General features: G+C 42.5%; 1 protein-coding gene, 1 non-coding gene and 1 pseudogene across 2 annotated transcripts in view; 2 read left to right on the forward strand and 1 right to left on the reverse strand.

Annotated features, from left to right (window-relative positions):
* The first annotated feature begins 182 nt into the window (after positions 1 to 182).
* Positions 183 to 23,057, forward strand: part of RNF157 (ring finger protein 157) — an 80,770-nt gene continuing 57,895 nt past the window's right edge. The window contains exons 1-2 of the mRNA XM_007454314.1: positions 183 to 273; positions 22,850 to 22,968. Of these exons, the coding sequence (XP_007454376.1) occupies positions 186 to 273; positions 22,850 to 22,968 (207 nt within the window). The 5' untranslated portion in view covers positions 183 to 185. The remainder of the gene's footprint in view (positions 274 to 22,849; positions 22,969 to 23,057) is intronic.
* Positions 9,528 to 19,089, reverse strand: LOC103069539 (NHP2-like protein 1; annotated as a pseudogene).
* On the forward strand, positions 14,050 to 14,122 carry TRNAG-CCC (transfer RNA glycine (anticodon CCC)). Its single transcript has one exon. It is a non-coding gene; the product is annotated as a tRNA-Gly (tRNA).

Raw genomic sequence — 23,057 nt, forward strand, 5'->3', positions numbered from 1 at the left:
GCCCCCCTCGGCACAGGCGCCGCCGCGGGGCCCGGCGGAGGATGGTGCGCGGTGCGTCGGGGGCTCCCCGCCGCCAGAGCCGCAGCACCGAGGCGGAGCCGTCCGCGGCGGGCAGCCGACCCCCGCATCGGGCGCGGGGCGAGCGGCCGCGGTGAGGCGCCGAGGGCGGCGCGGGCGCAGCAGCCATGGGGGCCCTGACCAGCCGGCAGCACGCGGGCGTGGAGGAGGTGGACATCCCGTCCAACTCCGTGTACCGCTACCCGCCCAAGTCCGGTGAGCACGATCCGGGGCCGGGAGGAGGTCGCTGTACTCCCGCGCGAGGGCTTCGGGGGTCCCGGGGACGCAGAGGCCGACGTCGCTGCAGAGCGATCTCGGAGGGTGGGAGGTGTTGGAGGAGGTCTGGAGGGGTGCTTTAGGGCCCTTGGCCGGGTCGCCGGAGTGGGCAGCCCTTCCGCCGGGGGACGGGAGCGGCCCCCACGCAGTCGGTCCTGTGACAGAGACGTGCGCTCGGGGCACTGCGGCTCCCGAGGGGCGGGGTGTCCGCGGCGCAGGCCGGGTCCCCGCTGGCCGCAGCGCTGCGTCCCTTCCTTCCCGCCCAGTGGCCTGTTCCCCTCGGGAACAGGCGGGCTTGGCATCCGAAGCAGGCGCCTGTGTCAGGTGCTGGCCCTGGTGGCCTCCGGAGAGGGAGGGACAGACACAGGTTTGAATTAGGTTTCTCTGGGGAAAGCTCCCGTCGCCTGCTGGAGGATGGAGGCCGAAAATACGTTGGCTGTACTGGTGCTTTTTAAGAGGCTGTCAGAAGAAAGAAGGTGTTTAACAGAAATGTTAGGGAATCTAGTATCAGAGTCACTCGGGTTGCCGCTTTGCCAAACTAGTGGCAAGCCTGGTTTTTGGAATGAGGATAGCTCTGGGACAGGGCACAGGTATTTAAAATGTAGAGAAGTATTATGTTTGTTTTCAGAATCATTAAAAAGATGAATGTCTCCAGCCTCTAGTTTGTAGCATAAATATTGGAAGTGGCGGAGAATTTTGACAGCACAAAGAGGATGACTAGTGGATCGAGTACCAGCCAATTCTGAACTGCTGGCGCATGACCTAACTCTCTGATCTTTATTTTTCCTTGCTTTTCTCAAGACTTCTGGGGACCCATGGCTATCATCTTCTCTTTGGCTTAGGACCTGGTGAGGATTTTCGTGATCTTGGAGAGATGTCAGAATTGCAGCAGGAGAATAAAGACATAGTAATGAGATGAGCTGGTTTCTCAGCAGTCTGTCCAGTTTGTGCCAGCCCAAAGTAGGGACCAGACAATGAACCTGCACCCTGCAGAGTGTCTGCCAGAGCTGTGTTGCTCACTGATTTGTGCCAAAGAGTGAATCCTTGCAGAGATGAATATGCTTAAAGCTGCTTTAGAACAGTCTAAGATAAAGCTGTGCATCATTAGTGTTTTAATAAAGCTCTAGCTGATTATGACTATATGAAACCAGTGCTAAAGGAAGCATGCATTTTGGTTTTTAGTAGACAAAAATATGCACAAGTATTGTGGATTTTTCTTTTCTGAAATCACTTAGCTTTTATTGCTCAGAATATGGAGCAGGTTTTGCTGGCTTGGAGTTTGCATTAGAATTTGCTGCCTCAGAAGAGTATTCACCCCTCCTTCACTTATGGGAATAAGCAAAGGTAAATCACTGGAGGGCTAGTCCTCAAAGGATATTAATACAAGTATGAATCTTGGATGATGATAATCAAAGGATAATGGACCAAACTAAAACTTTTCTTAACCAACACCCTCCATACCTACAGTCTTAAATCATCCTCTCCACTCTATCAATCTTTTAAAAGTTTTACCTAATGGTAACTCTTTTTTTTTTAATAAATAAATAAATAAATTTATTTATTTATTTATTTCTGGCTGTGTTGGGTCTTTGTTGCTGCGCGCGGGCTTTCTCTAGTTGAGGCAAGCGGGGGCTGCTCTCTGTTGCAGTGCGCAGGCTTCTCATTGCGGTGGCTTCTCTTGTTGTGGAACACGGGCTCTAGGCACGCGGGCTTCAGTAGTTGTGGCCCACGGGCTCAGTAGTTGTGGCTCGTGGTCTCTAGAGCGCAGGCTCAGTAGTTGTGGTGCACGGGCTTAGTTGCTGCGCGGCATGTGGGATCTTCCCGGACCAGGGCTCGAACCTGTGTCCCCTGCATCGGCAGGTGGATTCTTAGCCACTGTGCCACCAGGGAGGTCTCTGGTAGCTCAGTTTTAGTCAGAGCTTTTGCATGAGAGAAATCTTTGTAGCAAGTGGACCAAATTATGTGTGTTGAAGATAAAACACAGAAAATAGGAATCAGAACATTCATGTCCCAGTCAGCAAATCTTTGTGTACGTGAAAATATGCTGTAGTCTAGAGGCATCTCCTATCCTTCATCTGGTCTTTAGATTTACCTGACTCTTTATTGGATTATAGTATTTTATTTTATTTTTTAAAATTTATTTATTTATTTATTTATTTGGCTGTGCCAGCTCTTATTTGCCGTGTGCGGGATCTTTGTTGCCGCGTGTGGTATCTTTAGTTGCGGCACGCAAACTCTGAGTTGGGGCATGTGGGATCTAGTTCCCTGACCAGGGATCGAACCCAGACCCCCCGCATTGGGAGTGTAGAGTCTTAGCCACTGGACCACCGAGGAAGTCCCTGGATTATAGTATTTTAGACCCGAAGGAACCTTGCAGAGAATTTGGCCCCAGACCCATTCATTTCACCGGTAAGAAAATGGAGGCCCAGAGAAATGAATTGGTAAGGCCAGGGTTACCCAGCAAGTTAGTGCTCTTCTTACGAAAGCCTCTGCCTTTTTCAAGGAATTGAATTTTGAACTTGTCCTTGATGGTTTGTGGAATGGAGGCTATTCTGCATCAGAATTGAGACAAAACTCAGAGGCCTGTCTCCCTGTGGAAGAATCAGACTGGCTTGATTTTGAGGTCTCCCTATCTTGAGTACGGAAAGTAGAACAAAGCAAATAGCAGCGTCAGTTTTCTCCAGGTGACTAAACTGGCTGAGCTGAGACCGCCCTCTGGCTCACTGGAAAGTCTCTGTTACTCGATGGCCTTGGAGTAGTTGTTTCAGCAAGCACATGGTCATCTGTCCCTGTAATGATGGTCACAGTGCCCAGAAGAAATTGCTTGTTCTTTCTTTTTTTTTTTTTGGCTGCGTTGGGTCTTCGTTGCTGCGCGCGGGCTTTCTCTAGTTGCGGCGAGTGGGGCTACTCTTCATCCCCGGTGCACGGGCTTCTAATTGCGGTGGCTCCTCTTGTTGTGGAGCATGGGCTCTAGGCAGGCGGGCTTCAGTATTTGTGGCGCGCAGGCTCAATAGTTGTGGCGCACGGGCTTAGTTGCTCCGCGGCATATGGGAACTTCCCAGACCAGGGCTTGAACCCTGGTCCCCTGCATTGGCAGGCGGATTCTTAACCACTGCGCCACCAGGGAAGTCCCTCTTTTTTGTATTTTTAAAGGAACCCCTTAGTTTTGTATGCACATTGAACTAGAAACATTTAAAAAGTATTGAGAACAGCCGATTTCATGTTGGAACTTGGGTTTACAGCTTTTTTTTTTTCTTTAATAGAGATAGGTGAAAATAAAATAGCCTAAAATTATTTAGAATTATTTATTTTTTTGAATAAGTAATATAGTCACATGGTTCAAAGTTTAAAAGAATGAAAAGGCATACAGTGAAAGTCTAGTTCTCACTGTAGCTGTTCATCCACCCAGTTCCTCCCCATACACCTCCCATACATACGTAACCACTTTCTGGAATTCTTCCAGAGTTTCTTGTGTAAATACAAGCATAGCATGCTACTTAGACTGCTCTTCACCTTGTTTTGTATTTGTTTTGTTTACTTTCAAACATACTGGATATCTTTTTATATTATCTCCATATTAGAGAGTGTTTTGTTGTTGTTGTTGTTCTTTTTTTAAAAAAACAACTGTATAACATTCCTTTGTGTGCACATGCTATCAGTTTTTAACATAGTCTATTGGTGAACATTTGGGAGTGGTTTTTTTTTTCAGTCTTTTACTATTGCAAACAATGCAGCAATGATTAATGTTATACATACGTTCTTAGGTGATTTTTAGCTTTGTTAATAAATACACAAATATTAGTCATTTAAATAGCAGAAGGTATGATGGGAGTTTGTTTCTGTAGAGTATTTCTACATTATCATAGAAAGCTATTTATAGCACTGTTCTGCATTTGGTCGTGCCTTTGTAATTTTTGAGTTAGAAACCATATGTGCTTTTAAATCCTTCTCTGAGATCTTTGCTTCTTTCAAAGCCCATGATCGTTGGTTCAGCAAAGTTAGGGCTTTGCTGAGGTGGTTGTTTTTATGCATGTAGGCCCGACTTTTGAAAGGGGTCCCCATGTTGATATGAGTCATTATTTCTGTTTTCTCTGTCCAGGAAGAAATAGGCATACTATAAAGACAATTTAATCCATTTTAATTCAGTACCTGATAAATCTAGTTCATTTTTCTCTTATATATTTGAGCAACTTGGAAAATAGGAGTAATTCATTTTGCTCAGGTGTTAAGAGGGAAACCTATTTTAAAAATTCAGAATGGTAATCAGAGTCCTGAGCAGCTAACATCATCATCTTCCAAATTCTTGTTATATTGGAGTACACATATGCTTGTCAAGTGGGTCTGTCCTAGGGCAGACCATATTTCTAAAGCGTGGGTACTAAGGCTTTGCTTATCAAATAGTTATAAAAGTTTCTCTTAGCTTTTAGGAGCATCAGTTAAATATGTTTCGAAACTAGGGGCTTTCAAAGATGGAACTTACTGCAGAATAAAGAATTATTTGGTTCTGGCACATTTTGATTGCTATGTTAACTAAAATTAAGTAGGTTTCTGAAATTCATAGTAAATACATTTAATACCATCAAAAATGTAAAGGTTCTTCCATTTAATGATGGAATCATCAAGATCAGGAGTTCAAACGCTAGTGTTATTTTTTTTTTTTTAATAAATTTATTTATTTAATTTATTTTAGGCTGCGTTGGGTCTTCGCTGCTGCACGAGGGCTTTCTCTAGTTACAGCGAGCGGGGTCTACTCTTCGTTGCAGTGCGTGGGCTTCTCATTGCGGTGGCTTATCTTGCTGTGGAGCATGGGCTCTAGGCACGTGGGCTTCAGTAGTTGTGGCACGCGGGCTCAGTAGTTGTGACTCACGGGCTCTAGAGCACAGGCTCAGTAGTTGTGGCGCATGGGCTTTGTTGCTCTGCGGCATGTGGGATCTTCCCAGACCAGGGATCAAACCCGTGTCCCCTGCATTGGCAGGTGGATTCTCAACGACTGAGCCACCAGGGAAGCTCCAATATTATTTTTGAACATGGTAATTCTTCTACTTTCAAAACCTCCAGTATTTTTGCTTTATTTGTACTTTACTTCATTAAGAGCAGACTGACTTCTTTCACTTCTTGATTTTCTCTTATGATTTGGGGCCTTTCATTTACTTATATGATGGTGGTTGTGTTCTTTTGTTCCTTAGCATCTCTTTTCTCTTTCTGTTTATTACCATTAGTGCACATTCTTGGGCACCTGCTATGTATATATCATGCGTTTTGCTGTGCACCAGTGTATAGATTCTGATCCTGTGATTTTGACGCCTATGGCAATCAGCAGGATAGAAGCCCTCAGAGTCAACTTTGTAATTCATGATGTGGGTCACAGAAGGGAGCATTAACAATATAAGCTATATGATGGCTGTATCAGCCAGGGCTCTCCAGAGAAAGAGAACCAATGGGAGATATATACATATAATTGGCCTCCATTATTGTGGGGGCTGGCGAGTCTAAAGTTTGTAGGGCAGGCCAGCAAGCTGGAAGCTCAGACAGGAGTTGACGTTGTATTCTTCAGTCTGAAATCTGTAGGACAGTCTGCCAGATGAGAAACTCAGGCAGGATTTCTATGTTAGTCTTAAAGCAGAATTCCTTTTTCTCCAGGAAACCTCAGTTTCTGCTCTTAAAGCCTTCAACTGATTGGATGAAGCCCACCCACATTATCAAGAGTAATCTATTTTACTTAAAGTCAACTAATTATATATGTTAATCACATCTACAAAATATCCTCGCAGCAACATCTAGATTAGTGTCTGGACGAACAGCTGACCACCATAGCCTAGCCAAGGTGACATAAAAATTAACAGTCATAGCGGCTTCTTTTTTTTTTTTTGGCCATACCCCACAGCCTTATGGGATCTTAGTTCCCCAACCAGGGATTGAACCCATGCTCTCAGCAGTGAAAGCACAGAGTCCCAACCACTGAACTGCCAGGGAATTCCCAGTGGCTTCTTTTTTTTTTTTTTTAATAAATTTATTTATTTATTTATTGGCTGCATTGGGTCTTCATTGCTGTGTGCGGGCTTTCTCTAGTTGCGGCGAGTGGGGGGCTACTCGTCGTTGTGGTGTGCGGGCTTCTCATTGTGGTGGCTTCTCTTATTGTGGAGCACAGGCTCTAGGTGTGCGGGCTTCAGTAGGTGTGGCACGAGAGCTCAGTAGTTATGGCTCACAGGCTCTAGAGCGCAGGCTCAGTAGTTGTGGTACACAGGCTTAGTTGCTCCACAGCATATGAGATCTTCCTGGACCAGGGCTCGAACCGATGTCCCCTGCATTGTCAGGCAGATTCTTAACCACTGCACCACTAGGGAAGTCCCCCCAGCGGCTTCTTGTTTAAACAAATTATTCTTGCTAAATAGGTGCTGAGCTCAAGTTTTTAGTTTCTGAAAGAGTGCTTGTGCTGGGAAAACATATTTTTAAAAGTCTAAAAATTGCAGTCTTTAAAAATCATTATATAAAAATTACGCTCCTTCCTGGACTTCCCTTGTGGTCCAGTGGTTAAGAATCTTCCTTCCAATGCAGGGGACACGGGTTCGATCCCTGGTCGGGGAGCTAGGATCCCACATGCCACAGGGCAAGTAAGCCTGAGAGCCACAACAAAGAGCCCACATGCCGCATGAAAGATCTCGTATGCCACAAGTAACACCTGATGCAGCCAAAAATAAATAAAAAAAAAAATAAAAATTACACTCCTTCCAAAATTTCAGTGCTTATCATCTAGTATCAAAGGTAGAATGCAGGCATACAGAGATAAATAAGAATACAGAATATACCATGACCAGGGATCTATCTCAGGAATGCAAGGTTGGTTTAATATCTGAAAAATCAATCAGTGTTAATACACCGTATTGGTAGAATAAAAACTACATGATCATCTCAGTAGATGCAGACAAAACGTTTAACGAATCCAACACCTTTTCAAGATGAAAAACACTCAGAAAACTTGTAATAGAGGGTACTTCCTCAATCTGATACAGGGCATCTACGAAAAGCTCATAACTACCACTATACTTAAAGGTGAGATACAGATGCTTTCCTGCTAAGATCTAGAAGAAGACAAGGATGTCTGCTTTTGCCATTCAGTATTAACTGGAGATTCTAACTAGTACAATAAGGCAAAACAAACAAACACATTTTAAAAAAAATTTAAGGCAACCAGATTGTAAAGAAAAAAGTGAAACTGTCTTTATTCATAGATGACATGATCCTATGTATAGAAAATACCAAAGATTCCACAAAAAAACCTACTAGAACTAAAATATGAGTGAGGAACATTGCAGATACAAGATCAGATCAACACACAAAAATCAACTGTGCTTTTATATACAAGCAATAATCTGAAAATGAAATTAAGGAAACTGTTGCCATTTCCAGTAGCATCAAAAAGAATACAGTTCTCAGGAATAAATTTCACATAGTAAGTATATGATTTGTACAATGAAAATTCTAAAATGTTGCTGAGATTGATGCTTTAACTAAAAAAGTTGAAAGAGATCTAAATAAATAGACGTTTCATGTTCATGGAATGGAAAACAATATTGTTGAGATGCCACTGTTCTCCAAATTGATCTGAAAATTGAGTACATTCTCTGGTAAAATCCCAGCAGACTTTTTTGAAGAAATTGGCCAGCCAATTCTAAAATGTATCTGGACATTCAAAGGACCTAGAATGTCCAAAACAATTTTTTTTTTCTTTTTTTTGCGGTACGTGGGCCTCTCACCGCAGCGGCCTCTCCCGCCGCGGAGCACAGGCTCCGGATGCGCAGGCCCAGCAGCCATGGCTCACGGGCCCAGCCGCCCCGCGGCACGCAGGACCCTCCCGGACTGGGGCACGAACCCGCGCCCCCTGCATCGGCAGGCGGGGACCCTCAACCACTGCACCACCGGTGAAGCCCCCAAAACAATTTTGAAAAGGAAGAACAAACTTGGAGGATCTTCACTACCCAATTTCAAAAATTACTATCAAGCCATGGTGTGGTATTGGTACAACACGAAGCATATAGATCAGGGACTTCCTTGGTGGTCCAGTGGTTAAGACTTCACCTTCCAACACAGGGGGTGCGGGCTCGATTCCTGGTAGGGGAGCTAAGATCCCACTGGCTTGCTGCCAAAAAACCAAAACATAAAAGAGAAACAATATTGTAACAAATTCAACAAAGACTTTAAAAATGGTCCATAGCAAAAAAAAACACAAAACTTAAAAAAACAGCATGTAGATCAATGGAACAGAATTGCAAGCCAGAAATAAATCCTTATATTTATGCTCAGTTGATTTTGACAGAAGTACCAAGACAATTCAACAGGGAAAGGATAGGTTTTTCAACAAATGGTGCTAGCACAATTGGATATTGACAAGCAAAAAAATGAACTTAGACCCTTTCTCCACATGACCAAAAATTAACTCACAATGGATCACAGAATGAAAATACTACCCACAGACTGGGAAAAAATATTTGCAAATCTTATGTGTGGTAAGGGATTTATATCTAGAATATATAAAGGACTTGTACGATTCAAAAAACAAAAAGACAACCCGATTAAAAAAGGAGCAAAGATCTTGAGTAGACATTTGTCCAACAAAGATATACAGATGGACAGTAAGCGTGTCAACAATGAAAAGATGCTTAACGTCATTGGCTGTTAGGGAAATGCAACTCAAAACTACGGTTAGATAACACTTCACATCCATTAGGATAGTGATAATTAAAAAAACAAATAGTAGGGCTTCCCTGGTGGCGCAGTGGTTGAGAGTCCGCCTGCCGATGCAGGGGACGCGGGTTCGTGCCCCGGTCCGGTAGGATCCCACATGCCGCGGAGCGGCTGGGCCCGTGAGCCATGGCCGCTGAGCCTGCGCGTCCGGAGCCTGTGCTCCGCAACGGGAGAGGCCACAGCAGTGAGAGGCCCACGTACCACAACAAAACAAAACAAAACAAATAGTAAGTGTTGGTGAGGATGTGGAGAAATTGGAATCCTGGTCCCCCGCTGATGGGAATGTAAAACGGTACAGTTGCTATGGAAAACAGTTTGGGTTTTTTTCCAGATTTAGCGCTACAATCTTTTATAACCATAGAAGGTAGCTGGAAATACTAGATGCTAACAGACAATGTGATACATAACCCCTGGGGTAGGAGTCAGCAGGGAGTTTGACAGAGACCACCTGTTTAGACTAAGAGCCTTTCAATGGATTGCTAGATGGATTGGATCTGCTGCTTCAGTTGTGAGCGTTCTTTGATGGTGACAGAGCAGGCGATGACAGGCCTGGAGACCCCACCGGCTCGCCCCAGGGCCTGCCTGGAGCGCACAAACACACAGGGCACGTTCTTGTCCTCACATAGCAGTGAGAGGATGATCTCCAGGGGCTCGGCGTCTGCAGCCATCACAATGAACTCAGAGATGCCTCTGTTGAGGGTTTCGGTGGCCTCACTAGCTCCTTTTCGAAGCTGCTTGTAGTTACATGATTGCTGAATGAGGTCCAGTAGTTTCTTGGTGAGGTGGGCATCTGCAAGAGGGTAGGCCTTCAGATTTACATCAGCCTCAGTCTTGGCTCCAGTTCCATGGTATTGTCATTGGTCAAGGAGCACAGGCGATGTCAGAGTTGGAGCCCTCACCGCTGCAGAAAGCTCTATGGAAAACAGTTTGACAGTGCCTCAAATGTTCATTACTTCATAACTCAGCAATTACAGTCATATGTTACACACACACACATAATATATATATGCCCAAGAAAAATGAAAAAAAAATCCACACCAAAACATGTACATAACTGTTCATAACAGCACTGGTCATAATAGCTAAAAGGTGGAAACAACCCGAATGTTCATCAACTGGTGAATGGAACAACTGATAAAATGTGGTAAATCCATGCAATGGAGTGTTACTTGGCAACAAAAAGGAATGAAGTATTGATATTTGCTACAGCTTGGATGAAACTTGAAAAACACTGATGTTAAGTGAAAGAAGCCAGAGGCAAAAGGCCATATATTGTATGATTCCATTTATATGACATGTCCAGAAGAGGCAAATCCATAGACAGAAAGTAGATTAGTGGCTGCCAGTGGCCGGGGGAGGGGGAAATGAGAAGTGACTGCTAATGGGTTTCTTTCTGGGATAATGAAAATGTTCTAAAATTAGATAGTAGTGAATAGTTGCATAACTCTGTGAATATACTAAAAAACCATTGAATGGTACACTTTAAATAGGTGAATTACATGGTATGTGAATTATATAGCTCAATAAAACTTTTTTATTGTTACCTTTTTTTTTTTTTTTTTGCGGTACGCGGGCCTCTCACTGTTGTGGCCTCTCCCGTTGCGGAGCACAGGCTCCGGACGTGCAGGCTCAGCGGCCATGGCTCACGGGCCCAGGCGCTCCGCGGCATGTGGGATCCTCCCGGACCGGGGCACGAACCCGTGTCCCTTGCATCTGCAGGCGGACTCTCAACCACTGCGCCCCCAGGGAAGCCCTATTGTTACTTTTACTTTTAAAAATATTTATTTATTTATTTGGCTGCTCTGGGTCTTAGGTGCGGCATGTGAGATTTTCACTGGCATGCAGGATCTTTTAGTTGTGGCATACGGGATCTAGTTCCCTGACCAGGGATTGAACCCGGGCCCCCTGAGTTGGGAGAGTGGAGTCTTAACCACTAGACTACCAGGGAAGTCCCAAAGCTGTTTTAAAAATGGGCCTAAATTCAAGAGCTAAAACTATAAAACCCCTAAAAGAAGACATAGGAGAAACTATTTGTTTCAGATTGGGCAGAGTTCTTTATACAGTGCCAAGAGAAAAAACTGATGAATTGGATTTCTTCCAAATTAAAAATGTTTCTACTTCAAAAGACAGCATTAAGGAAATGAAAGGACAAGCTACCTTCTGAATGAAAATATTTGCAAAACACATAAAGGATTTACTTCCAGTATATATCGAGAACTTTTTACAGCTCAGTATTAAGAAGACAACCCAATTTACAAATGAACAAAAGAGTTGAATAGACATTTCACCGAAGAAGATCTAGGAATGGCCAATAAATACATGGAAAGATGCTCAGCATTAGTAGTTATTAGGGAAACACAATTAAAACCACAATGAGATAGAACTTCAAAACCACTAGGAGAGCAACAATAAAAAAGACAATATCAAGTGTTGGTGAGAATGCAGAGAAATTGGAATCCTCGTGCATTGTAGATGGGAACGTAAAATGGTAACAGCCAGTTTGGAAAAGAGTTTGGGAGTGTCTTAAAACGTTAGGGACTTCCCTGGTGGCACAGTGGTTAAGAATCCACCTGCCAATGCTGGGGACATGGGTTCGAGCCCTGGTCCAGGAAGATCCCACATGCCGCGGAGCAACTAAGCCCGTGCACCACAACTACTGAGCCTGCGCTCTAGAACCCGCGAGCCACAACTACTGAACCTGTGTGCCACAACTACTGAGCCCTCACGCCTAGAGCCCGTGCTCCACAACATGAGGAGCCACTGCAATAAGTTCATGCACCACAACAAAGAGTAGCCCCCGCTCACTGAAACTAGAGAAAGCCTGCACGCAGCAACGAAGACCCAACACAGCCAAAAATAAATAAATAAATAGAAAAAGTTAAACATAAATTTACCTTATGATCTAGCAATTGCACCCCTATGAATATATCCGAAGGAAATGACATAGATACACACAAAGATATGTATGCAAATGTTCATAACAGCATTGCTCATAATAGCCAAAAAACTGGAAATAATCCAAATGTCCATCAACTGGTGAATGGATTAACAAAATGAGGTATATTCATACATTGCAATACTATTCAGCAATTTAAAGGAACGAACTATTGATATATTCTGCACAATGCGGGTTAACCTCAGAAACATTGTGGTAAGTGAAAGAAGCCAGATACAAGACGATGTATTATTGTATGAGTCCATTTATATGAAATGGCTAGAAAAGGCAAATATGTAGAGGTAGAAAGCAGAGCAGTGTTTACCTAAGGCTGGGGATGGGAGTGGGAATTAGTTGTAAATTGGCATGAGGGAGCATTTCGGGGTGGTGTTTTCAACTGGATTGTGGTGATAGTTGATTGTAGGATGGATGAATTTTATGCTGTGTATATTATACCTTAATAAAGCTGTTTTTAAAAATAACAGTACAGGGCTTCCCTGGTGGCGCAGTGGTTGAGAGTCCGCCTGCCGATGCAGGGGACACGGGTTCGTGCCCCGGTCCTGGAAGATCCACATGCCGCGGAGCGGCTGGGCCCGTGAGCCACGGCCGCAGAGCCTGCATGTCCGGAGCCTGTGCTCCGCAACGGGAGAGGCCACAACAGTGAGAGGCCCGCGTACAGCAAAAGAATAAAAATAAAAAAATAACAGTACAGAGTGGTTTATGCCAATTGAATAAAATAAAGAGAAGAGCTTCATCATTAAGGGTGGGGCTCTTGAGAGCTAATGGCCTTGAAGGTAGACTTTGAAGGCAGGTAGAACTCTCCAATAATCCAATGTGGAGAATGGTATTAGTAGTGGGTAAAGGTCGCCGATGGTATTGATAGATTACAGAATTACCGGTAGGAGCCAAATTTGAGAGGAAGCAAATGGTGTTTTAAGGAAGATTTGTCTCTTAGAGGGATAGGTTGTGGGGAGAAAACACTGGAAGCATAGAGACTTGCTAGGAAAGTTACCTGGTAACTCACTGTAATCAAACTTGGAAAGGGCTGAGGTCTTGACGGGGTGCTTTGCACAAAGCACATGTTCAGTGTTTTTGTAGCTTTGATGCCTATACTGTTTTTAGCTTGGGAGCCAGAGAGGTGAGGCCCCGTTGACAGAAATTGGGAATATGGAGCAGAAACTGCTTTTGAATTGATTCCCAAATGTCGGCCAGGGCTTTACCGCTCCTCAAAATCTAGGTAGATTCGGGACTTCCCTGGCGGTCCAGTGGTTAAGACTCCACGCTTCCACTGCAGGGGGCGTGGGTTCGATCCCTGGTTAGAGAACTAAGATCCCGCATGCAGCACTGCGCGGCCTAACTAACTAACTAACTAATCTAGGTAGATTAGACAGAAACCCACCTATTCCCCCAAATCAGAGTACAGACTTCTGATGCCCCCTCAGAGATTTCTGTGAATTCCCAGGTGACATGTTATATGACATGTTATGTTGGCCCCTGAGCTCCAGCTTGCTGTCTTGGCCTCATAACAAATGTAACATCGGTCCATTATTCAGTTTCTCCAAAAAATTCCATTCACATAAAGTATTCAAAGTGTGGATTCTAGGGCTTCCCTGGTGGCGCAGTGGTTGAGGGTCCGCCTGCCGATTCAGGGGACACGGGTCCGTGCCCCGGTCCGGGAGGATCCCACATGCCGCGGAGCGGCTGGGCCCGTGAGCCATGGCCGCTGAGCCTGCACGTACGGAGCCTGTGCTCCGCAACGGGAGAGGCCACGACAGTGAGAGGCCTGCGTACCGCAAAAAAAAAAAACAAAAACCGAAGTGTGGATTCTAGTAAAGATTTGTAGGGGGATGATGAAGTTTGGGCTTACATTGGAGAAATACAAACTCCCTAATTGTATGTCAACTAGGGAGTTTTACTGGCTCTTCAGCTCACCAGTCCCTGCCTTCCTGTGTCTTAATGTCTCTTTTCCTCTTACCTCTCCTTTTTTGGACTCCTCTTTATTATTTCCCCTGAGAAAAAAAAAACAACTTACTGGGACTTCCCTGGTGGTCCAGTGGCTAAGACTCTGTGCTCCCAACACAGGGGGCCCGGGTTCAATCCCTGGTCAGGGAACTAGATCCTGCACGCCGCAACTAAAATCCTGCATGCCACAACAAAGATCCCACGTGCCACAACTAAGACCTGGCGCAGCCAAGTAAATAAATAAATGAATAAATAAATAAGACAAATTACAAAGTAGTTTGAGTGCCATTAACAAGCAACAAAAGCACCCATACTTTTGGTGTGCCATTCTCCATTCTATGTAGCTCATGAATGTATATTCCAAAAAAAGATCAAGCCTTCTCTAAGAGGAGTTCTGGTGCCAACTCTTAAGATAAAATGCCTTTCATTCCACCTCCTTCCAGAAGAAAAGGTTATTCACTGAGTTTGAGGCAAAGAAGGGATACCCAGGTAAAAAGATACGGCAGGTAGTTAAAGATTTGGACTGAAACTCCAAAGAAAGATCAGAGACAAAGGTTTGGGAGTTGAGGATGGCAAAGGAGGGCCAACGTGTATTAATTGCCCACTGGGCCTAGCCAGCTGCATAAATGTTATCTTATTAGATCCCAACAGCAATCCTTGGAAAGAGGTATTATTATCTCCATTTTACAAATAAAGAAGCCAATGCGGGACTTCTCTGGTGGTCCAGTGGGTAAGAATCCATGCAGGGGCCCTGGGTTCGATCCCTGGTTGGGGAACTAGATCCCGCATGCATGCCGCAACTAAGAGTTCGCATGCCGCAGAGAAGATCCCGTGTGCCGCCAACTAAGACCCGATGCAACCAAAATAATAAATAAAGCCAACGCTCAAAAAAATTAAATGATTTGTCCTAGGTCACACAGCTAGTAGACCGTGGCATCAGGATCAAATCCAGCTCTGTCTTAAGTCAAAGCCTTTGCTTTGATTCTGTGAGGAAGAGAGAGAGGGAGAATGAAAGAAAAGCAGAGGGTGGGGCTCTTAGAGACATATCCATGTTTGGGGCTGGGGCAAGAAGAGGAAGACTCAGAAATTAGTGTTGAAGTCTTCTGAGCATTCATAAGGTGAATGAATTGTGGGAAAAGACAGTTGGCCTGGTTGGTATTCCAGAGAAGAGTTTCAGTGCAGTGGTGGAAACTGTTGTAAAGATTTGAGGGGGAAAAAAAAAAAGATTTGAGGAGTTGTTGGATGTGGGGTGGGAGTAGACAGAGGATGAACTGGTGGATGGATGGATGGGTGTGGGTGGGTCTTAAGGCACGGCAGATGGAACTTGTTTTTGTATTTGTTTTTTTAGTCGGGGAGAGAAGACATTTGTAGAATGAGGCAAGTAGCCAGCGGAGAGAGGGGAATAGAAATCTTGAGAAAGAACGATGGGTTTTGATGAGGTCTGGAGGACATAGAGGCAGTTGGGAATGAGAACCCAGGTGAAGAGGTTAACCTTGGAATGGGGAAAAGAGGAATATCTTCTTGAGACGGGAAGAAAGTATGAACAGAAGTGTGGGGAGGTTGTAAGGTGATGAAACTTTTGTAATGGAGAAGGGGTTGGGGGTTTTTTGGGGAGCTGTGCTGTGCGCGGCATGCAAAATCATAGTCTCCAACCAGGGATGGAACCCATGCCCCCTGCAGTGGAAGCGCGGACGGCCAGGGAAGTCCCTGGAGAAGGGTTTTGAGGGAGTGCCACAAAGGAAAAGGAAGACGGGTAGAGGGGTCAGGTTTGGGGACTTGAGAATGTGGGAAAGGTTTGGGTCCACTGATATGTGCCTTGCTGTAAATACTGTAAAGCTACAGTTGTTAAAACTATATTCTACTAGTTCAGAATAGAATAGAATCCAGATCTAGGTAAATATAGCATGATAAAAATAGCATTTCAAATTAGTGGGGTAAATGGAATAGTCAGTAAATGGTGTTAGTAAAATTTCCTATTTGGAAAAAAAAAATTCTTATCCCATACAGTCCGTGAGGACAAATTCCAGATGTAAAAACAATCAAATAGAAAGAAAGAAAGAAAGAAAAAAGCAGGCAAGCAACATAAACTAGAAAGAATAGGGAGTGTTTATCAGTAGGGAAACAGTTAATTCAATCTGGGCACTCATTGGGATTACAGTGTAATGGTTAAGAGTACACACAGGCTCTGGAATAAAAATAGCTGGATTTGGGGCCTGACACTGCCTCTTACTAGCTGTGTGACCTTGGACAAAGTACTTAAACTGTCTGTGCATTCAATTCCTCTTTGGTAAAATTTTAAAAAAAATTAGTAACACCCACCTTATAGGGTTTTGAGGGATAACCTATATAACACTTGTTAGTACAGCACTGGTATAGAGTAAGCCCTCAATAAGAGGTGGTTATTATGTAGTCTTTAAGAACAATGAGGTCGGGAATTCCCTGGCGGTCCAGTGGTTAGGACTCTGGTGCTTTCACTGCTGAGGCCTGGGTTCAGCCCCTGGTTGGGGAACTAAGATCCCGCAAGCTGCTCGGAGCGAGCGGGCCAAAAAAAAAAAAGAACAATGAGGCAATGAGGTCAGTCCATAAGTACAGACATGGAAAGATGCCTACAGTACATTAGGAAAAAAAGCAACATGCAGATCAATATGAGTAATTATCCCAATTAGGTTAAATATCAAAATAAAGCAAAACAGAAAACCTGAATGTGTTTATATATGTATAGGAAAATCTGGAAGGCTGCAAACTGATTGTTAATAATGGAGTTACCTTTCGTAGTGTTGGATTATCACTCTTTACGTACTTCTTTGTATTATTTTTTTTTGCCAAAGACATGTATTACTTATATAATTAAAAAAATTTTTTTTATTTTTATTTTTTTGCGGTACGCGGGCCTCTCACTGTTGTGGCCTCTCCCGTTGCGGAGCACAGGCTCCGGACGCACAGGCTCAGCGGCCGTGACTCACGGGCCCTGCCGCTCCGCGGCATGTGGGATCTTCCCAGACCCGGGCACGAACCCGTGTCCCCTGCGTCGGCAGGCGGACTCTCAACCACTGTGCCACCAGGGAAGCCCAACTTATATAATTTTTAAAATTTTGTTTATTTATTTAATTTATTTTTGGCTGTGTTGGGTCGTCGCTGCTGGGCGCGGGCCTTCTGTAGTTGCAGCAAGCGGGAGCTACTCTTCGTTGCGGTGCGTGAACTTCTCATTGCGGTGGCTTCTCTTGTTGTGAAGCATGGGCTCTAGGCACGTAGGCCTAGTCGTTGTAGCACGTGGGCTCAGTAGTTGTGGCTCGAGGGCTCTAGGGCTCAGGCTCAGTAGTTGTGGCGCACGGGCTTAGTTGTTCCGCGGCATGTGGGATCTTCCCGGACTAGGGCTCAAACACGTGTCCCCTCCGTTGGCAGGTGGATTCTTAACCATTGCACCACCAGGGAAGTCCCTATAATTTTTTTAAATAAGTAAAAACCATGAATAACAAAAGCAGCACTGTAGCATTAGAATTGACTTGAACAGTTAGAGATGTTTAAATACAGTTTTGTTACTTTCCTTTTATTTTTGTGACCTTAAGCTTAAAGTATGTTATTGAAATGCCATGTAGATGAAGGTTTTTCAAATATATGAAAACATAATAGGATTTCCATAGCCAGTTTTTCCATATTTTTTTTCTTTTTTATTTCCTTTTCTTTTTATTTATTTTTTAAATTTTTTCCCACATTTTAATTTTGTATGAAGTTATTTTTAAGTACAATTCCATTTTCTACAATAATCAAGGATATAACTCCATTGGTCCAAAAGTAAATAGGTGAAGATTAGTATTTTTCACTTATAGGCAGGATATCTAATTTATTTTACTGTGACCTCAGTTTTTTAAAACATACCAAAAGAAGGGAAGATTGATTAGAGATCTTGCAATAAAAACTCCCAATTAGCATGAGATAGTGACTAAAATCCAAAATATATTTTGCTTCATCTTTTACTCTATGCAAATTATCACAATTTTATTGCTTACTCAGCGTCTTTGAATTTTGTTAGTTTTATAAAATATAAAGTTTCAAAAACCTTAAAATCTTTGATTTGGAATCATGCCATGACAATAAATAAATTGCTATTACCTAGAGGCCTAAACAGTTGGGGTTTTTCCCCTAACCCTTTTACTGTAGACCAACATATTTCAGTAACATCATAGATTTGGAAAGAAAAGTTATTTTAAATTAGAATAAAATTAGAGTTTCTGTTTGTTAACATTTAGGGAACCCTTTAAATACGGAGTTGTAGAAAGATGGGAAGGAGATTTAACTGCCCTTTTTTGCGTGATGTGGTAATACATAGTGGTTTGGTGGCAAATGTCAGAATATCTCACTGGGACAGACATAAATTCTGGAATTCACTGAGCAACACTGAATTTCATTGTGATGTTAGGAATATGCCCTAATATCTTAATTCACTGGGTAAATTATTTAAGTTAGTGAATTCTAAGATTTTTCTCTTTGTTCTCTTGCTGAGTAACAAATAGTTGTATTTTTCTTCGTGGATAGTTGAAAAAAGAATGTGAATAGCTCCTTAAAGTGTTTATATTGATTACCTATTGAAAGAATATTTTGGATATATTGGGATATTGGAATATCCAACATTGGGATAAATAAAGTATATTCAAATTAATTTTGCTTATTTTTACTTTTTAAAAATATGGCTATTAGATAATTTAAAATTACATATGTGGCTTGCATTTATGGCTCATGGTATACATACATATATTTTTGGCCACGCCACGCAGCTTATGGGATCTTAGTTCCGGGACCAGGGATTGAACCCACTCGCCCTACAGTGGAAGCGTGGAGCCTTAACTACTGGACCTCCAGGGAAGTCCCATGTTAACGTATTTTTGTTCAGTGCTGATCTGGAAGAACAGTACTAGTGTAATTTTCTTCCCTTGTGAGTAATTTGATTTTTGTTTGTCTGGATGCCTTTTTTTCTTTAATACTTTTTTTTAAATACTGAAAAGATATTGTATTAGCTCTGGTCATTCTGGGCCATACCTTATGGTTGTTGGTTTTTTTTCTTGATATTTATTTTTATTGTGGTTAAAAATACATAACATTAAACTTACCGTCTTAACCATTTTCAAGTGTACAGTTCATTAGTGTTAAAGTCTCTAGAACTTTTTCTTCTTGCAAAACAAACTCTGTACCCATTAAACACTAATTCCCCCTTTCCCCACCCACTCATACCTTATGTTTTAAATATAATTTGGTTAAGAAATTATAGCCAACTAATAATGGAAAGCTTGCAGGTTATCTACTAGTCATGCGTGTTTTTTCCCATTAGCAAATAGGCAAAGAAGTGTTAGTGCAGTTCTTTTTCCCCAACCATTTCTGATTTTAGAGCACAGTTCACACTAAGAAGCAAAAATGTGTGCAAATTGTCCAGAAGGCATTTTGTTTCAAGGATTGTTAGTGTGTTTGGTGTTCCCATCTGCTGATGTGGCTGCTCTAGGTCACTGTGCCCTGATCCACACTTCTGGGCAGCCTGGGCAAACAGACAGAATGCTTTAGCTAGGCTGCAGATAGCAAGTTTGCTCTCTCTCTCTAGTCTAACTGGGGTTATTAGCGAGGTGCATTTCAAAGAGAGGAAAAAACAAAATTTCGGTTGTCTTAAGTTTAATTTTCCTTTTACCTCATGATAAGTGCACCAAGGAAGATCAGCTTTTCCCAGGAACTTGGCATTGACGCTTCTCCTGAAATGAAAAATCCCCTTTTCATTTGTGGATTATTGACCTTCATTTTAGGTCTTTGTATATGTGTGCTCTTGATTTCTAATGCCAGGCAAGGCTACAGTTAGCTCTGCACTGCTCTCTGGATAATTTCTTTTAATGTCACAGCTCCCCCAAAAATGGCATTTCCACTAGAACACTGTCATCTTTAACACTTTAACCCTGAAGCCATTAGTGCTCTTCTCTTGCTAGGATCAAATGTCCGTGGATTTCATTGTCCCCACATCCCTCACCTGACTGCTCCCAGGTACTGGAAGCTCAACGTGTCCCACATTGAACTCAACCTGTACCACTCCAGACACCAAACCTGCTTCTCCCAGTTCTTTATTCATGATTTGGGCAAGCCATCCATCCATCAATGTAAACATCTTTCCCTTTTCTAATTTCACCTAATGTATAATAAATGTGTAATGTCTAATGTATAAAAATATATTTTACTAAGGTTCAATAGTAAATGACAAATTCTTTGAGATGGCTGCCTCTGCTTATGGCAACTAGGCACCTCCCCTCTCTATAAATTATGCATGTGGAAAATAGGGCTAGTAAGTGCTAGACATAAATAATTGATAATTAAGCTTTCCTAAATGATGAATCGCACTGTTGTATCACTGCAGATGCTGTGTGTTTTCGTTTTGATGGGTAACTTTCAAGGGTTCCTCAGTGATTGCTTTGGTTTTGGCTGCTATTAACTTTCAAATAATGTTTTCCTGCTTGTTATTTAATGAAAGAATTGCCTCACTTTGTGGCGAGTGATTTTATCCACGTTGTTTTGTTTAATAAGTGTTTCTAGACTAAAGCAGCTCCATGTGTAGAAAATCCAAAAAATGAACATTTGGTTCCGTTTTTCTGTTAGAACATTCTTCTCTGTCTTCCTTGCTGTGGCTTCTTCACAGGCTGAAAGTGCTGAATCTCATTTTTTTTAGAGTTTGCTGTATACCTAAAACATTGAAACATTTACCTGAGCCGTATAACACATAAAGAAGACTTTTGCCAATTCATAAGTTCTTTGTATTAATCTAAGAACTGGGGTGTATGAGAGCATCGATAAAGTATGTTATGGTAGGAGTCGTTCACTTTGAACAGCTTGCCTTTGTGGGAGAATTAGATTATAGAAATGTGGCTTAAGAAGCATTTTATTTTGCTGGAAGGGGTGTGGTGAAAAGGGAACCCTTCTGCACTGTTGGTAGGAATGTAAATTGATACAGCCACTATGGAGAACAGTATGGAGGTTCCTTAAAGAGCTAAAAATAGAACTACCATATGACCCATCAACCCCACTACTGGGCATATACCCAGAGAAAACCATAATTCAAAAAGAGACATGTACCACAATGTTCATTGCAGCACTATTTACAATAGCCAGGACAGGGAACCAACCTAAGTGTCCATCGACAGATGAATGGATAAAGAAGATGTGGCACATATATACAATGGAATATTACTCAACCATAAAAAGAAACGAAACTGAGTTATTCGTAGTGAGGTGGATGGACCTAGAGTCTGTCATACAGAGTGAAGTAAGTCAGAAAGAGAAAAAAAAAAACCGCATGCTAACGCATATATATGGAATCTAAAAAAAAAAAAAAAAAAGGAACTGAGGAACCTAGTTGCAGGTAGTTGGCTGGTGGGAAGCAGCCGCATAGCACAGGGAGATCTGCTCGGTGCTTTGTGATGACCTAGAGGCTAGAGGGGTGGGATAGGGGGGGTGGGATAGGGAGGGTGGGAGGGAGGCTCAAGAGGGAGGGGATATGGGGACACGTGTATGCATATGGCTGATCCGCTTTGTTGTGCAACAGAAACTAACAGTATTGTGAAGCAATTATACTCCAATAAAGATCTATTTTTTTTTTAAAAAAAGCATTTTTTAATTGAAGTATAATTGATTTACAAAGTGTTCATTTCTGCTGTACAGTAAAGTGACTCAGTTATACATATACATACATTCGTTTTTCTATTCTTTTCCACTATGGTTTATCACAGGATATTGAATATAGACCCCTTTGCTATGCAGTAGGACCTTGTTGTTTATCCATTCTATGAAAAGCATTCGTTTAATCATCAGATTTGGAAAGTGTTCCCAGATGGAATGTGCAGTGTTACCTAAGCCTCCCTTGGTGACTTAGTGCCATCACGTCCTGGCACGGTTCTTCCTTCTATCTGGATAAGGCAGATGGGGATTCTGACCCTGACTGCTGATTGCATCTGGTTAGTGTAGAGTTGAAAATATCCCTGCCTCCCTGGTCAAAATATCCCTGGTCAAGGTGGGGCAAAGACAGCCTGTGTGACTGATGTCCCTGTAACCTTGGCCATTAGCACTGCTAATGAATTTGAGACTAGGGTTTGTGTATGTGTCTGTATCTTTCATAGCACTAAACCTGTCCAATTAAACTACATAATCTATGTGGTAGTTGGTAGGTAAAGCCTGGGGCAGTATTATTTAAATTTGTATTTTCCTATTAAACAATCGTTTTGAAACAAATATGAAAAACAAAGAACCTTCATTGTGGAGGGTTATGGAGGTAAACACATAGGTAGGTAGGTGCTGAGACTTATGTGTATAGGTATGAGCTGGCTTATGAAAAATCTAGGCAACGAAACGTATGTGTGTATGCATGCTGATACCTGCAGTTAAGATTCCTGAAGGGGTGGAGAACAAAGAATAACCACTTCCACTGTAAGGAAAAAAATCAGGAACAGAACACATATATATGTTCATTAACATATATATATATATATATATATATATATATATATATATAACATAGATATATGTTCATACATTGTATGTTCATGTGCATCGTGAGGCCTTCTGGTCTTTTGCTTCATGGTATCATAGGCAGATCATGGTAAAGATTCAATTAAGAATGTCAAAAGGAATACAGTGATCTATTTTATATTTGGTATCTTGGGTTCTCACTGCTATGATTTTGCTTATTTTGTGCCATTATCCCCAATCAAGAGAAGAAAATTTTCCTAGGGTTAGAAGTTGCTCTAATTGTTTGTTGAAGGGTTAACCTTTTTTTTTTTTTTTTTTTTTTTCCGCATCAGCTTTTTCGCTTGGCTTAGTTTGACTGGTTTCTGTTTGATTTTTCTGTCTCTCGCCCTCTAGGAAGCTATTTTGCCAGCCACTTCATTATGGGAGGAGAGAAGTTTGATTCAACTCATCCCGAAGGCTACCTGTTTGGAGAGAACAGCGATCTGAACTTTCTGGGGAACAGACCAGTTGCGGTATGATTGTAATCCATTTACATCCACCCGGGGCTAAGTGGCCCAAGTCAAATGGTCTTGTCAAAATAAGTTTGTAATTGCTGGTTCAG

The sequence above is a fragment of the Lipotes vexillifer genome, unplaced genomic scaffold (assembly GCF_000442215.2).
Source record: "Lipotes vexillifer unplaced genomic scaffold, Lipotes_vexillifer_v1.1 scaffold518, whole genome shotgun sequence".
Lineage (NCBI taxonomy): Eukaryota > Metazoa > Chordata > Mammalia > Artiodactyla > Lipotidae > Lipotes > Lipotes vexillifer.